At 35.6% G+C, this 17,804-nt stretch overlaps 1 protein-coding gene across 3 annotated transcripts in view; it reads right to left on the bottom strand.

The window, feature by feature from the left end:
- The window catches only part of LOC136833345 (solute carrier family 49 member 4-like), a 58,012-nt gene that overhangs the window by 16,665 nt on the left and 23,543 nt on the right, over window positions 1-17,804 (bottom strand). For all 3 annotated transcript variants that reach the window (XM_067095363.1, XM_067095362.1, XM_067095361.1), the window contains exons 2-8: window positions 16,675-16,751; window positions 14,080-14,234; window positions 10,790-11,043; window positions 10,349-10,461; window positions 8,857-8,982; window positions 4,929-5,058; window positions 957-1,065 (exon numbers count right to left, since the gene is read on the bottom strand). In XM_067095363.1, the coding sequence (XP_066951464.1) occupies window positions 957-1,065; window positions 4,929-5,058; window positions 8,857-8,982; window positions 10,349-10,461; window positions 10,790-11,043; window positions 14,080-14,234; window positions 16,675-16,687 (900 nt within the window). In that variant the 5' untranslated portion in view covers window positions 16,688-16,751. The remainder of the gene's footprint in view (window positions 1-956; window positions 1,066-4,928; window positions 5,059-8,856; window positions 8,983-10,348; window positions 10,462-10,789; window positions 11,044-14,079; window positions 14,235-16,674; window positions 16,752-17,804) is intronic.

The raw sequence follows: 17,804 nt of genomic DNA on the forward strand, positions 1-17,804 counted from the left end.
TCCACAGAAAACCAACTGAAATGATCAACGTGCTGAGTAGATACAAAAGTCATGTTGATGTGGTTTTATTTAGTGAACTGGTTGATGCAGCGCAGTGCCGCAGGTTAATGCTATACCGCCTTTACTGTTTGTCATTTTCGCAGATTTTATAAGCAGAGGTTGGAGATGAAAGGGAAGGTTTAGATGAGCAATGATAAAAACTTGACTACCTTACAATGCGTAGATGGATGGTGCTGTTTTGATTAGCAAAATATCGTAAGACGTGCAAAGCTTGCTGAATAAAATGCGTCATGTCTAGAGAGATGGGACTCGAGATGAATCTAATCGAGATGAATCTAAGAACAACGGAGGAATTGAAAAAAGAATATGGACAAAGGGACGAAATAACAATAAACTGGGAGCGGACTGATGAGGCAGAATCTTTCATACGTTCAGGAACAATGATATCCAGTACAGGTCCCCTTGATTTAGAACACAAATGAAAAAATGGGAAGGCTGAATAAGATTTTGAAATTATATGCGCTGGAATCGTATACGAAAGGAAGCTTATCATTAGTCTTGTAAGATTTGTATTGCTATATGAACAGGAATCACGGTACGATAGTGAAACTAGAAAGATTCTGTCTGAGTATAAAGCTATAAGAGGAAAATATTAGTGTATAGGAGGGATTAAAACAGTCAGTGATTAAGCACTCCGTTAAAAAGATTGGAACCTTTCCCCTAACTTTGTCTTTATTTTTTCTTCCTTTCCTTTCAATTCCGTATGCAGGTCACTACAAAAGGCAAAACAGCTATGAAACATTTTTGACATCATTTCAATGCATTTACCCCTTGAAACACTGAACTACGAAGTTAAAACACTACAAAGCTAATGGATTCCATTTTCTCCGTAAGGGAGCTTTTCACTTCACATGTGCATCACGTAAACACATTACTGGAGATTTCTTTAGCGTTACCTGGCCGATTCCTATATCTTTCAGAGAGTAATTTAGAACTGTATGCCACGCACTTGGGACAGCGACACAGAGTACCATGGCTACGACCGTCAATCGGAAGTCGGAATTCCTGTAAGGAGGAAAAAATTAACTCATTACATCAGAGAACAGAGGGGATTAAATACCAAATTAATGTAACTGAATGATGTAGTGTTACTAATTTAATCTGAAGGGTGTCTTATGAGTTACGAATATGAAACTACTTTTAGTCATTACAGGTACTTCAGCGATAAGAACTTTGGTCATCTAATAAAGTTAAATTGTTATTTTATTGCCATAGAACATCATCAGACTCTTTATTATTCAAGTATATTTTTAAATTCATGGTTACAATTCCTATTTTTGTATTTTTATGGTCTTATGGACAAAGCATCTCCAAAACTAAAGGCTAATTTTTGCTGACGACTTTACAAACGGTAAATCACCTTCAGTGCATTCAGTAATATCGTCTGTTCGGTGGGTTAAAACCCGTAACTTGACCTTCGGCATATTAATTATTAATGTCTGTTCTGTTGTTTTGCAAACGTTAACGTGACCTTCTTTGTTTACGCGCCACTGTCTATTCTGGGCCTTGCAAACGCTAACTTGACCTTCCTTGTATTCAGTTATAATGTTTTGTTCTGCGAACTTACAAAACGGTAATTTGGTCTTCAGTGTTTTCAATACTAGTGTCCTGTTCTACTGGCTTACAATGGTCAACTTAACCTCAAGTATAATCACTTATCCCGCCTGTATTACAGGCGTGATTTCCAATGACCACTGGGTATGACTCTGCCTCTAATCTTATCTGAGATCACATACCAATCTTTTATGTACTCTGAAATTGTCCACATGGATATTAACCAGTTTTTCGAGGTCATTTGGTTCTTAATTTTGTATCAGTAGCTCTGTCATTTTATTTAGCTGGAGTTTGCGTAGGGGATATACTAAATGGTTTATTGAAGATGACACATTTTCAGTTAAAAAAAGACACTTTAATTTCGTGCTTTTAGAACTCTGCCTTAAGACTTCTTAAATATTTCAAATTATTATCGTATACTTGGATATATTTCAAATGATTTTCCTGCATATCATGCGTAAAAAAAATTAATAAAAAAGGGACACTCTCGAAGTCAAAAGAAAAAGTTTTAACATTGCAAACGATCGTTTCAGAACTCATAAGAGTATTGTTTTTTTTTCTGGCAAAATGAATTTATATCATAAAGAAACCATTGACTCTAAAATACTGTTATGGCACACTAAAAGGGGGCATCTCGAGCGCCAAGTAGAGATATATTATTTTTTAATCAGAGATAATGAATATGACCCGACTGATTCCTCTGCTAGATTCACAAAAAAGATCCTTAAAAATTCACCGGGTGAGAACTATGGGGTCACTATGATCTCTGTTTATGCACCCTCGACTAACACAAAGACTCAGAGCAGGTACCGTTTCCAAGTCCTTTGTGATGCAAATTACTCTGATTATACGGTATATTTCATTTAAATCTGATGCTGAGATTTATTGTACTCTATGAAGGTTGGGAAGAAAGGTCTGATACAAGGGAGACGAAGAGGACAGGATAATCAATGGAAGAAAAACAGGGACCAAGAAGGAACTCTCTGGAAAGTGACCATGAGCATATGCAGGCAAAACTCATTTAAGTGAAAGCCTGGTCATATGTAGAAAGAATCAGATGTTTTAATGACGTGTGATTAATTGAGTAGCAAAACTAATTAGAAGCAAAAGGCTATTCCAATACAGAAGGGACATGACCTCTGAATTATGATATCCCTACTAGCGCTCTTCTTTGTATCAGTCATTTAAATTTTATTTTCAGCTTTCAACAGTAAAATCAATGAGCTGTCTGAAAGCACTTTGCATGAGACATAAAAAAGTTAAAATAGTTACATTTACTCAGGCAGATTAGCCGGGGATTTTCAGCAATGAAAATCACATAATACAAAGAGGGGCCACGAATAAAATTCATAAAGAGTGATTTTTGAAAGGCACAAACCACTGCAATTCTACGCATTCCTCTTTTTGCATCAAATTTTATCCATTTCTTTTATTGTTGTTCCCGGTGTGGATGCATTCACAATGGACGTAAGATAAGTGGTTTTTAAGTTTGTATCAGAGGTGTGGCCTTTGCAGCGCACCACATAAGATAGAAAAAAAGACAAGTGCACAAACAAATAGGAATGCACAAGAAAACAACTAGAAAAATTGGTTTAATCCATGGGTTCCCAACTTGGTGCTCGCGAGCACCTCTGTACTCTGATGGTCCGAGCAAAGTCGTGTTACTTCTTCAAAGCCTAACTGCGAATCTAAAATACCCTTCTGCCTTTTCATATATAAATAAATAAATATATATATATATATACATACATCAGCAATAAGTGGTCTTCGTTACGCAGTTCGAACAGGCCAATTGACAAGTGCTTATTTGTACATATGAATGATTTTAAAATTAAGGTGCTCTGGAAAAATCATCTGAGATAATTTTTTGTAACCACATTGTTAAAGAAATATAATTGATCTGCCTTTTATTAAGCATTTTAACAATCAACTTATGAATATTAGTTCAGGTCTTTAAATTATTATATAAATTGTAGGGAAGTACAATATAATAGCCTATATTTCAGTTCTTATATTTTTAAAGTATTGTTTGGTATATTTGACTTCAAACTAGTGATTGCATTCAGTAATGATGTTTATGGCTTTGATCTTTGTTTTGTGACTTGTTTATGTCTATCTTTATTTATTTTATAAGTGTACATACACGAAAGCGCTTGGTACCTGGTCTTTAATTTTCTTTCAGAATCTACATGTATATATATATATATATATATATATATATATATATATATATATATATATATATATAGGCATATATATATGAAAACACTGATAGAGGCAAATATAGAAAAGCTAGCCAAAGCAGTTCAGCATCAGGCTCCTACGGAATCTACAAACTAACAGAGAGGTGGACTTGATTTATTATCATTATTATTTTTTCTAATGTCCAAGATTTGAAATACTTAGCTTGCGTACCAGTATTCAGGAAATCATGCTTCCTATGAATTTTATTCGTTCTCTTTTTTTCTTTGTAGTTTTCCACGTATATCACATGATTAACGCAATGAGGAATATAATCGATAATAAGCAAACGTATGTTTTAGTTTGTTATTGAGCAACAAAACTCATTCAGTTACATTTTTAGATATCAATATAATATGACTTAAGAGATGAACATATCTGTGAATCAGTGTGTACTGCTAATGTACTATAATATCTATGACAGGTATGTAAACATCAGTAACTTTGGATAAACATCCAAGCAGTAAAAATTAATTTTTGAATCTTCAAAGAAAGTAATTTAAAATTTTTGTTATCTTTAAGTAAACGACGACTAAGTCTTTCACTTACTAATTGGGCTGCTTCTTAATTCCCAAAATATAAGATTATTGTGGTGATCTCACAGTTATTCAGAAAACAGGTGGGTGCTCATCAGCTTCCAAAGGTTGGGAACCCCTGGTTTAATTGATAATGGACTCACTAGAAATGTTTATGCTTCAAAAGTAAATAGTTGCAGTGATGAGAGGATTAGAAAAGAATTTAGAGAAAAATAAAAAGGAAATTATAGAGATATGGCTAAGAACAATGTATATTATATATAATATATATATTATATATATATATATATATATATATATATATATATATATATATATATATATATATATATATATATATATATATATACATACATACATCAGGAGAGAGAGAGAGAGAGAGAGAGAGAGAGAGAGAGAGAGAGAGAGAAATAGGAAAGGAATGCAGAGATCGCCCGGGAGGACTGGAACAGGCATCAATAATTCGACTAACTCCAACCTCAGCAAACTATAACTCTCACCTCTTGAGTGACTGACATAATAAAATATGGTGATTACCTGATAAGGCTGGCAGCGCTGCCCTTGAGGTCTACTCTCTCTTTAGCAGACGTGATGGAAGGAGGAGTGGGAGGCTTCGCTGGGAAGTATATAGATACTGAAACTAAAATGAACAGGGAAACTCCTACATCTGTGAAAGGTGAAAAAAGGAAACTCATCATTTATGTGGATCTGATGCTCGTTACGAAATTGCAGGGTACAAAATAATGATTTACATTTCTCTGAATATTTCACATTTAGTTTTTATTGAATGTGTCAATACACATTCATTGACCTTTGTTGACATTAACTTTACCAGAATTAAATGCGTGCTATTTTGCTGTAGCAGATGTGCAAAAATTAAGAATGAAAATAAATAAAATGAGGAAAATATTCATATGAGGAATTCCTTTGGATCTATTACATTGTCTCTTAACTGGACCCTTGAAACAGCAGCGGCAGACATAGAGCCTCTCTTACATACAGTCTCCCCTCAACCTTCATTTTCCTGTTACCGAAGGTTAATAATGTTCTAGACTAAATAGGCAGTTGATCAGTTAGGATCCTGTGGGTTTTTTCCATTAGCCTACTTAATGGAATGATATCTAGTAGGCTTAACTCTAAGCTCAGGACACATTAAACTTTTTTAAAGTGCTCATTTGATTTTGTTACACTTCATTAATTTCCAATGTCAATTTCTATCTTCAAAGCTGAAACTTGGAAGGAAAACACGAAAAATTTTGCCATTTTGTTTCAACTATTTCAGCCGCTAATTCTTGGCTTTTATTAGGGATACACTTTATTTCAGCCTCTAATTCTTGGCTATTATTAGGGCTATACTTTAATATAAAAGTCACTGCAGTAAAAAACTGAAGAAAAAAGTGTGAATAACAGACGTATCGGGATAATTTCCCATTAAACCTCACAAGAAAATAAGGAGCACTATCCATTATAAGGGCTGTATAAGTACTAATCGCAACAACCACAAACAGACCTCCATTCTCACAGTGTGCAAGGTCGCTGAAAAGCTTAATCTAGGCACTCACTCCCTGACAGCTTATAAAAACAATGAGGTACTTGCAATGTTCATTTAGATCTAACTACTTAAAGCAGGGGTATAATAATGGATATCAGTTCAGAATTGTTCAAACTGATTTTGGTGATGCCTTTGAATTGGTTTCCAAAGACTCTTGTGGATAAAAATCATAATTTGAGCATTTGTGGGTATACATATAATTCATTTCTAATTTTATAGATGAGTAACAGCAGAGTTAGTGTTGATGAAATTATAGTGAGTTATTCTACAGTTAATGTTCTTGCACTTTTGTTGCCTAAAGCCATAGCTTATGGTGGTACCTTAAAGTAAAAATCGCTCTTTAAGCGGATGATGTCACCTCTGCAATTATTGAACTCTTCCCCGGCCCCCGCCGCCCCAATCCCACATACAAACACACAATGAGAAATGAAGCTGCCTTTGGCAGTTACTAGAGAGTCAGAGCAGCTCCATAAAGAGCAGCTCCATAAGTAGTGTACCATGTGGGGTATGTTGTCGAAGTCCAGAAAAACCAAGGCTTTATTAATCAGTCAGTCTTACACCTCGCTTCCACTTTGCGATTGTACCAGTATAGGTAGAACTGTCCTTAATGCTTTAAATATTTAATAATTCTGAATGCTGCTTTCTACCCTAGCTAAGTATTCTTTATTACGCTTCGTATTTCTTCAAAGATGATGGTATTTGCATTAGATGCTTCAGTCTGTGATTGATGGAGCATCGTTTCAGTGTTTGAATGTCTGCTGCCTTTCTGTATCGTCTTGACAAATCCACTGGAAGTGGAGAGCTTTATTTTGCTTTAAATGGAAAGTAAAAGTGAAACTCTTAACTATAATGGGACCGTCCATAAACCTTTTAAGCAGAGAACACGCTGTAGGCATCCGTGTCGGTGCCTCTGTAATTAGCATTTGCTACTTGTTTTCCAGACCATTATTTGAACGGTTTTCTTCTTCTATCGCTTTTGTGCGTATGCCCCAAGATATAGTGTTTGAAATTTGATATGTATATTTAAATTTTTTCCTCTGCATAAGCTAGTCTTCTTAGTTTTGTCGGCTTTTATTATTTGCTATTTATCCCTTTTCACAACTGCATGTATGTAATAATAATAATAATAATAATAATAATAATAATAATAATAATAATAATAATAATAATAATAATAATAATAATGCATGAAGTTTTATTCGCGTGAATAAAGTCCCAGGTTTGATCTTGGCCAGGAGCCACGAGGCAACTTGACTAAAAATGAGTACCAGCGTCAGCTGGGAGTTGTAAATGGTATAGAAAAGAACTGGGCACTCTGTTGCTCTGCCCTACAAGCTAGCATACAAGTCACTGTACAGGATTTGTCCCCAGCAAAATCCAGTGGCAAGAGGCCCACTCTAATCATTATTATACCTGAAACCATGGAAGAATATACATACAAAACGTCGGTAAAATTTAAGTATAAGTAAAGCACATCATAGCATTTTTATTATTCTTGCACTCTTTAGGCCGATAATGCTTTACTGCTAAGATGTTAAGAAAATTCTTGATAATTTTGATAGCTGGGGTGGAGAGGACCCTGGATATTTCTTCCCTTTGTTTTTAAAAAGGTTTCTGGTGTGTTGTTTCAAAAGATTAGTAGATTCTATTGATGTTTCGGTCGATGCAGTATCTTTGCGGATGAGCGCAAGCTCATTAACACAGTGCCTGTTCCAAAGCATGGCTTACCTGCAGACTGCAGTAACTACAGGCCAATTTCTATTCTACCTGTGCTCTCCCAAGTTGCAGAAAAACTTATTTTTAAACTACTATGTAAGTATGTGGAGTCTACAGGACTGTTAGCCGATAGTCAATATGCATACTGGAAGCAGTAAGGCATCTGCAATGCTCTTTTATATTTGATTTTCACATGTCATTTGCTAGAGAACCTTGTTATGGGTTTTCAGTGTGGGGTAATTTACATAGATTTTAGTTCTGCTTTCGATTTATGAACTCACAAAGCACTTATTTATAAAATTCAGAATCTTGGAGTGGGTGGATATGTGTTAGCATTACTTCAAGATTTCCTTACCGGGAGGTAACAGAGAGGTGCTGTTGATGGGATCTAAAGTTTAGTGAACCAAGACCTATTGTGTCTGGAGTTCCACAGGGTAGTGTTTTAGGACCGCTGTTGTTTTTAATGTATACAAGTGACATGGTTGTTGGCCTGGTAAACAAGATCGTTCAGTGAGCTGATGATGCAACACTTGTGGGTGTAGTCAAGTCTCCACATATGAGAAATGAAGCTGCTCTTGTTTGCCAATTTTTCATAAGTTATATATTTCATCAACAATCGTTCTCATTCACAGTTGATCCCTGATCCTGTTGTCATGCCGAGAGCAACCAGCTTTGCTGAACAGCAGCACTAATATGCGGTAAATATGCCTTGCTGCCGAACTTCTCAGTTCCAGAGGTCCTTTATTCCTCACACCGCTGGACTGTGGAACAGTCTCCCTGAGGATGTTGGGCACCTGGAGCATTAGGAGTTCAGGCTAAGATGCAACGCCTTACTACCATAAACCATCGCTCCTTGTATTTTAATAATTTACATACAATTTTAACTATTCATTTATTGATTTGTTAATTTATTTTTCTTCTCTAATAACTAATGTCTTCTTTCTGTATTTCCAATAACCTGTTACTTCTTTTAAATGAACGCCATATTCTTTGGAAGCTTGAATTTCTTGTCAATAGCCCCCTGTGGGCTTGTTCCATACGAATAGGGTTCATGTTCTGAATAACAATAATAATTTTCATAATAATAATAATAATAATAATAATAGTAATGCTGGCCATATAAAAGAAAAATCTACACAAACTCGGAACCTTATCTCTAATTAATTCATTAAGAAAGTTAAATTAACAAGAACTTACAGATATACAGAAGTTCACCAATATCTGATCTTATCTCTTCCTTGGTAGCATGACTAGGTGATCTAACAATGAAGGGCTGTAGATAACTGCCGGCACCTCCTAGTAAGGTAAAGAGCTGTCCACAACCTAAGTAAAAAGACATTTAATGAAAAATAATTCTCAGACATTTAAGGTAGTACCTGTTACTGTAATTATTTGGTCCTAAGAAGCTTTTGCATTTTATACAGAGTATATATACCATTTGACCACAAGCTGAAGAGGTACTTCATGAGAGGGGAAAAAGTTTTTAAGGACAAACAGATTATAAGTTTGTATATAACACTTTGGCTTCCTCTAATCCAGAATTTTGAGGTATATTATTGTGCTTTCTTCCAGTCATATAATTGTTATAAAACAGCTGAACTAGACTAAAAATAGGAATTCTCTAATTGTCTCAGACAGTTATTATAACAGTTAGGATACGGTTGAACCATACCAGTGTACCAGTACGTCTCACCTTGCTTTTAAATGAGAAGTAAAAATGGAACAAAATAAACTAACAAATTGGGTAGCTAGGTTGTAAGTTTGAAGACTGAAAGAAGAGGCAATGCAGCTTAAACCAAGGGCAGGAAACAACGCCATGAAGGCCTGAAAGCATACAGTATTGAAGCATAGGGCAGGTGGCAGAACGCAATTTAGAAGAGGGCTGAAGGCAATGAAGTTCAGGCTGAGGCAGAGAGCAATGCAGAGTAGGGATGAGGGAAAAACATTGAGGAGCATACGGCTCAAGATCGAAAGGAGTGTACCAAAGGCTAAGGGCAAAACACAGTACATCATAGGGCTGAAAACAGGAGGCAGCGCAGCACAGGCTAAGAGCCGTGCACACTGCAGCTAAAGGCTGAAGGCAGAAAGCAATGCAGCAAAGGTTGATGGCAGAGAACATTGCAGCAAAGGGGTGAAGGCAGAAAGCAATGCAGTGAAAGGCTGAGTGCAGAATGCAATGAAGTGTAGAGCTGAATGCAGAAAGCGGTAAAGCACAGGTTTGGGGGGATACCCCATGGATTATATGGCAGTAGGAAGAAAGCAGCAAAACACAGGGCTAAAGGCAGAGAGCAATTCAGCATAAGGCTCCAGGCAAAAAGCCGAGCAGCACAGGGCTGCAGAGACAACACAGTGCAGTGTAGAGCTAAAGATGCGTACAGTCTTCAGTGTTGTCTAAAGCAAAATAAGTTTTCTCTGCTATTTGTTTCACACTATCTAGTGTTCTTATTTGAGAGCATTATAATGATAATTGCTATTACATGTTTCGTGCCATGTCTTGTCTGTTGTTTTTTATGAAGAGCTCTTTTTTAGCTAATGTTCCATGTGAATGACCAACCTCGACCTGTTTATGTCACTTCTGTTTAGTATACTTTATACTTCCTAACATAGTTAATAATGTTGCATGATCAATAATAATGACAACAATGAGAACAGCCATGATAAAACGCACGATTCAAGTTTTGTGACTTACCTGCAGCTGTCGTTCTCTCGTTTGGAGGAAACCAGACAGCAGCTATCATAGCAGATGATTGCAAGACAAGGGGGCCCACTGCGCCATTCAAGATGGCTGCTATGTGACACATCCTGTGGAAATTTAAAGTCATTGAAACCAGGCCACAGGCAAAAGAACCCTCACATTTATTTCATAATTTTTCCCCTTTTTATTACAGTGTATGTGCTTGCGTTCATTAGTACTTCCAAAAGTTGAAAAGGTTTCAAAACTGCACTGAACTTCAAAGTATGTGATATTTATGATTTCACTGTTAAATATTATTGATTATAATACAGTTAGGTCAAACATAATACAAACTAACTTGGATTGCATTTTCATTTTAAGAGAAAGCAACGCCGTATCAGCTAAAGTTCCACTTTTAGATGTCATTTTCAAGAAATTGGCTGTGTGAAAACTTACACTTCAAACAAAATATCCGAATTAATTAAGAGAGATCCAGCCCTCAGGACGGTTCCAACAGTGACTGAGGATACCAAGATAAGGACTGCAATACGAATCCCTTTTGCATCCATAATACGAGCACAAGGGTATGAAAATATTAAGTAGGTAATGGTGCCCCAGTTAGCGATCATGGCCACTGTGGCGGAGCCAAATCCAGTGAAAGCGTAGTCCACACTCTCACTTAAAGAACCCCATAAGTTCCACTGCATATTCTGAGTAAGAAAGAAGTAGAAAACAGGAAAAACTCAATATATATATAAACTTATCAAAAACAAAAGATATAGAGCCCCATAAGTTCCACTGCATACTCTGAGTAAGAAAGAAGTAGAAAACAGGAAAAACTCAATATATATATAAACTTATCAAAAACAAAAGATATAGAGCCCCATAAGTTCCACTGCATATTCTGAGTAAGAAAGAAGTAGAAAACAGGAAAAACTCAATATATATATATAAACTTATCAAAAACAAAAGATATAGAGCCCCATAAGTTCCACTGCATACTCTGAGTAAGAAAGAAGTAGAAACAGGAAAAACTCAATATATATATAAACTTGTAAACAAAAAGATATAGAACCCCATAAGTTCCACTGCATATTCTGAGTGAGAAAGGAGCAGAAAACAGGAAAAACTCCATACACGGTAAATAAACTTGTCAAAAATAAAAGATAGAGAACCCCATAAGATCCACTGCAGACTCTGAGAAAGGAGTACAAAATAGGAAAAACGCAGTATATATAAAAACTTGTCAACAAATAAAGGATATAAAACCCCATAAGATCCACTGCAGACTCTAAGTGCGAAAGGAGTAGAAAACAGGAAAAACTCAGTATATATAAACTTGTCAAAAATAAAAGACATAGAACCCCATAAGATCCGCTGCCGACTGAGAAAGTAGAAAATAGGAAAAATTCAGTACATATAAAATTTTGTCAAAAAATAAAGGATATAAAACCCCATAAGTTTCGCTGCACACTCTAAGTGAGAAAGGAGTAGAAAAAAGTGAAAACTTAGTATATAAAAACTTGTCAATAAATAAAGGATATTAATTTCGGCGGAAATGAGCACGCCGAAAGATATGTGGCCAACAATGTAATTCCTCCACTAACATCTAAGCATAAAAGATGTTCTGTAAAATGATGATGTTATTTACCCAGTGCTTCACCCCCACCCTCAACGTTTAACAATGTATTTTATAATTATTATATATTTATATATATATATATATATATATATATATATATATATATATATATATATATTATATATTATATATAATATATAATATATATATATATATAAATATATAAATACATATGTATGTATATGTGTGTGTTTGTCTTTCAGAATTTTCATTCCCCACAAGCCCCGGTGCTTGTAAAGAAGAGCAATTCTCCTAACAGATAGAAGAACGTGTAATCAAATTGTAAATAATGTACAAAATAAAATGTGAATTTACCAAACCAGTGACATTTGTTATGCCACAACAATTTCCCAAAGTCATTTTTTGGCTTTGTTGCAATCAGGATGCTATCGATAACATCCATACCCACTTTACATAGCCATATAGCGAAAGACTTCAAAATCCCACAAAATTCAAAATTCAGCCATCGACGTAGGGGGCTAGGGCCGTCAGTGGACCTCACGTGGTACACTGTAGGCATTACTAAGGGTGTCTGCAGCGTCTCTTTAGCGCTTAGCTGTTCCCATTTTTTATCCCTTTACCTTACTTCCATTCACACGTCGTTTCTTCAATTTGCTGTCCACCCGCTCAAACTATTACTTGTTAGCCAACTACGGGTTTTTTCTCCCAGGAGCCTTGTACGTCATCTCTTATACTTTCTGGATCTCATTAGTTCCTCTCTGAGTGAGCGGGTTCCGTTCTCAGCTACCACACTCTGTTGGTTGCGGAGTTCGAATCTCCGAGCGGCCAGTGAAGAACAAGAGAATTTGCTTCTGGTGATAGAAATTCATTTCTCGCTATAATGTGGTTCGGATTCCAATAATGTTGCTGGTCCCGTTGCTAGGTAACCAATGGTTCTTAGCCACGTAAAATAAGTCTAATCCTTCAGGCCAGCCCTAAGGAGAGTTGTTAATCAGCTCAGTGGTCTAGTTAAACTAAGATATACTTAACTTCTGGATCTCATTATCTCGGCGTTCCACAATCCCAGCTCCATCTTTTCACTGTTTTAAGCAGTGCATGTCCGGAAGTGCCCCAGTGACTGGCTTGAAAGCTTAAATTTCATAAATAAAATTCAACCATCTTGTGATAGCAGCGCCATTCTCGGGTTGTCTACAGAAGCCAACAATTAAATGCAAACATTCCCTGGTTATATACTCCCTTTCGTACGGAAAAGTATCAAATGAAATAACAGACTGGAGACAAAAAATAAAAGAAAAAAAGAGAAAGAAAAATTAATGTACGCCTGAAAAATCCCACATTATTTTAAACACATTACAAAAGATTACAGAAACGACTAGATCCTACAGGCAGATTTAAGATGTAATGTTGCTATTACAGTTTAAGTTCGACATCTATCATCAGTTACGTATCCCAGATAGAGGAGGAGACGACATGTCTCGAAGCTGTTTGAGAATTGGGCTCAAGTATTTGATATGGAGAGCACCGTATTATCCGCATGGTATCATCTACACTGAAGAGGAAAAGAGAACTCTTAACCGTTTGTGAGTGATGTTCCGATTAGTCGCCTTCTCCGCGAACATAATACAAAATTAACTTCCTGGTATATTTCCATCCAGAGGAGAAAAGAAATATCTGGAAACTGTTAGTGGACCACATTCAAATCATCTTGAGTGGGAATAATACTGATTTCAATACTAATGATACTCTGTTATCTATTACATCCAGAAACAAGTTGTGAATGATGCGTAAATCTTCTAAACTTAGGTTTTAATACCAATCTGTGATGGATTATTGTTGCTTACTGCATTCACCAAATTCATAAAAAATGCGTAAATGTTTATGAAATCTAGAATAATTAAAACATAAATAAAAAATGATCCATGCTAGTAAAACGTGAAGCTCGTATTTGGAAGAAAACTAACAGGGGTTACGTTCGTATCTGAAAGAAGACCTGACAGGAGTCACGTTCGTACCTGTACGGGCTGACAAGTGACATTCGTACCTGACAATATACTAACCGGGACTACATTTCGTACCTGGAAGAAAGCTGATAGGGGCCACGATCGTGCCTAAAAGAGAGTTTAACAAGGGGTCACGCTCCTACCTGGAAGAAGGCTAAAAAGCAGAAGATTCCCAGGATCCAAAACCGTCGTTTGTAGGACTTGAAGCTTTGAGGAGTCGCTTCATCTGGCTGGCATTTGGAATCTATCTCCACAACTTGCACTTCTTCAGCACCAAGGTCACTTGCTGTCGTTGTTCCTTATTCATAAGCAAATGAATAAACAAATAAATAACTATACAAAGAATATGAACAAAACAAGATTTCACAGACAAATAACAAAGAGAAAAATAGGAAAAGGAATATGAACGAAAACAAGAAACAAAAACAAACTTCTTGAATATAATTATTTTTGCCGAAATCTGTATAAGGGTTGTGCCATGTGCATATTCATGCATATACATTTTACATAATCAATCATACAAGCATTATTCATATATATATATATATATATATATATATATATATATATATATATATATATATATATAAATATAAATATATATATATATAGATAGATAGATAAATATATACATATATATGTGTGTATACATAAAACTGCCATGTAAACTCCCTTTGGAAATTTACATTCTACCCTCTGAGGCACGAAATTGTCCGAATACCGAGCCAGCCTGTTTACGCATGTATGTTTCCCCATGTATGTTTAATACAGTATTCTCTTAAAAGTGTGAATTATTCATATCCCTCTTCCTCAGTTTTATGCTTCTCCCGGCACACTATACCTGAGATACTCAGATTTCGTCTGAAGCTTAGGAATACGAAGACTCACGTAACCTGAGATATTTATATCTTGTATTTATTAGATCTTGTATGATGCCTTTAATAGAGACGAGCTTACCTAAGGTATTCATTTTTAGTCTGAAGACTGAGATATCAATTTCAGCGATCTTGAGATATGAAATATTTTGTTTGAAGTTTGAAGTTAGCTTTATTGAAATATCAATATTCTGTCTTAAGTTTTCAGTTAACAATCTTGAGATATCAAATATTTTGTCTGAAGTTTTCAGTCAGCTTTACTGAGATATCAGTATTTTGTCTGGAGATTTCAGTCAATGATCTTGAGATATCAATATTTTGTCTGAAGTTTTCAGTCAACTTTATTGAGATATCAGTATTTTGTCTGAAGTTTTCAGTCAATGTTCATGAGATATCATTATTTTGTCTGAAGTTTTCAGTCAGCTATTGTGGGAAATCACTACTCTGTCTGAGGTTTTAAGTCCATATTTTGTTGAGGTTTCCTGTAGGCTTTCTTCTTATATGTCAGTATTTTGTATTAAGTTTTCAGAAAGCTTTCGTGAGAAATAAGTAATCTGTCTGAACTTGTCAGTCAGTTTTCTGGAGGTACAGGATTCAGTGTACTTTAGATATTAATACTTTCTGAAGTTTTCAGTCAGGGTTCTGGAGATATCAATATTCTGTCTGAGTTGTTTTTTGTCAGTTTTCTTAAGTTATCCATACTTTATATGAAGTTTCCAGTCAGCTTTCACGTCATATCAATATTCTGTCTAATATTTTCAGTCATCTTTCTTCAGATATCAGTATTCTATTTGACTTTTTCAATCTTTCACTTGGGGTACAGGAGTCAGCTTTCTTGAAATGTCAGTACTCTGAGGTTTTGAGTCACCTTTCATAATATATCAATATTTTGTCCCAAATTTCCAATCACCTCTCTTGAGATATCACTACTCTCCTAGGGCTGCGTTCGATTCTCCGGCCTGCCAATGAAGAATCAGAGGAATTTGTTTCTGGTGATAGAAATTCATTTCTCGCTGTAATGTGGTTCGGATTCCACAATAAGCTGTAGGTCCCGTTGCTAGGTAACCAATTGGTTCTTAGCCACGTAAAATAAGTCTAATCCTTCGGGCCAGCCCTAGGAGAGCTGTTAATCAGCTCAGTGGTCTGGTTAAACTAAGGTTTACTTAACTTTGTCCACAGTTTAGAGTCTGTTGTCACAACATGTTAATACTGTTAGTCAATTGTCTTGCAATGTCAATATTTTGTTAGAAGTTTTCAGTCAGATGTTGATATTATTGGTCATCATTCTCTCACTCACAATACTTTATTCGAAGTCCTTCATCCAGAATTCTAGAGATATCAATATTCTTTTTAAAGTTTTTATTCATTGTTATAATCATAATGATATTCTGTCCGAGGGTTTCAGTTAGCTTTCTTGATATAATAGTATTTTGTCCAAAGTTTACAATTAGCTTTCTTGAGATACCGACAGCTTCAGTGAGCTTTCTTGAAATATCGATACCTTGTCTGAAGTTTTCAGTCGACTGATTTTCTTGAGATATTAATAATGATTTAACTATTTCATCAGATCTTTGCAGTCAGCTTTCTAGAGGCAAATCTTTCTGAAGTTTTCAGTCAGAATACTTGAGATACCAAAATTTTTTTCAAAGTTTACAGTCACCTTTCTTGAGGCATTAATATTTGCACCTACTTTCCAGTCAGTTATTCTGAGGTATCAAAATTCTGTTTGAGGGTTTCAGTCAGTTCTCTTGAGATGTCCGCAGTTTTCAGACTTCTTTTTAAAGATATCAGTAGTTTAGACGTCATTTTTAGTCATCATGCATACAATATCCATATTTTGCCTTAAGTTTTCACTCTTCTCACCTGAGACATCCATGATTTGTCCGAAGTTCTAACTGAAGAAGAGAATGAAGAGGCAGCCTTCAATAACAGCACCAATACTGCAATATAAATAGCAGGGTTAGTCTCCGTAACTTTGTGAAATAAATACAGAAGAAAAAAAATATATCTACACTACAATTATTGCCAATTCGAGGTCTGTTTTTGCTTGTTTGTCTTGTAGCAAAGTAATGCAAGGATTCAGAACCTCTATCATTGAGGCTTATGTGTGTCAAAACGGTATCTTGTAAAGAATTCAAAAACCTCAGGTTTTTAGCAGTTGGTTTTCGTTATAACAGAACACTGCAAGCAACTCATAAATAAGCAGACATTTATAAAGAATCGAAAAGCGGGCCATTTCCGTGCCTGGACGATGCTAAGTGCACCCGTGTTATTATTCATTATTATCAAGCATTATTATGGAATCATCCAAAATGTCCTGAATGTACTCCACAAGCTTCTACAGGGCCACTGCTACTGATTACCTCAAAAATAAATCAGGCGGCAAATAAATAGGTAAATAAATAGATATATAAGTAAATAAGCAAATGAAGGAATGAACGAATGCTAGTAAATATCACTTCACATTTCCGGAAGGAAAACAGCTTTCCACACTGCCAGTACGGTATTAGAACATTCCAAAAACTATTCCAAGGGTATGAGAAACGTTGGCCAGTTGCTTTACCGTTCCAACTGACGGAAATGTTTCCAAAAGAAACAATGCTCAGTTACTTCAACGTTCCAGCTGATGGGAAAATAAAAAAAAAAAACAAGAGACAAACTCTTTTTGAATCGATTACATAACAACTGAATGACAAATCAAGAAAAACTGGAGAGTATCCTAAAAGACTTATTGCATGAAATAACACATAGGCCCATGATAACTACGTGTTAAAATGCCATTTTTACGAAATGGGTTTTATTATTACAATTGATTTTACTCCTTCCTCTGTAATACCTGTTTTTCCTCCGAATCTCTGTTGGTCTTCTTTGTAATGCTGATCTGACGGACTAACAAAATGTGAGGTTTCTCTAGGAAATGGAATTTGATTTACAAATGAAACATAACCATGCATATGGGCATATGGTAACTACTTAAAAAGATCCTGTTGCAT

Source organism: Macrobrachium rosenbergii, chromosome 51, assembly GCF_040412425.1.
Source record: "Macrobrachium rosenbergii isolate ZJJX-2024 chromosome 51, ASM4041242v1, whole genome shotgun sequence".
Taxonomy (NCBI): domain Eukaryota; kingdom Metazoa; phylum Arthropoda; class Malacostraca; order Decapoda; family Palaemonidae; genus Macrobrachium; species Macrobrachium rosenbergii.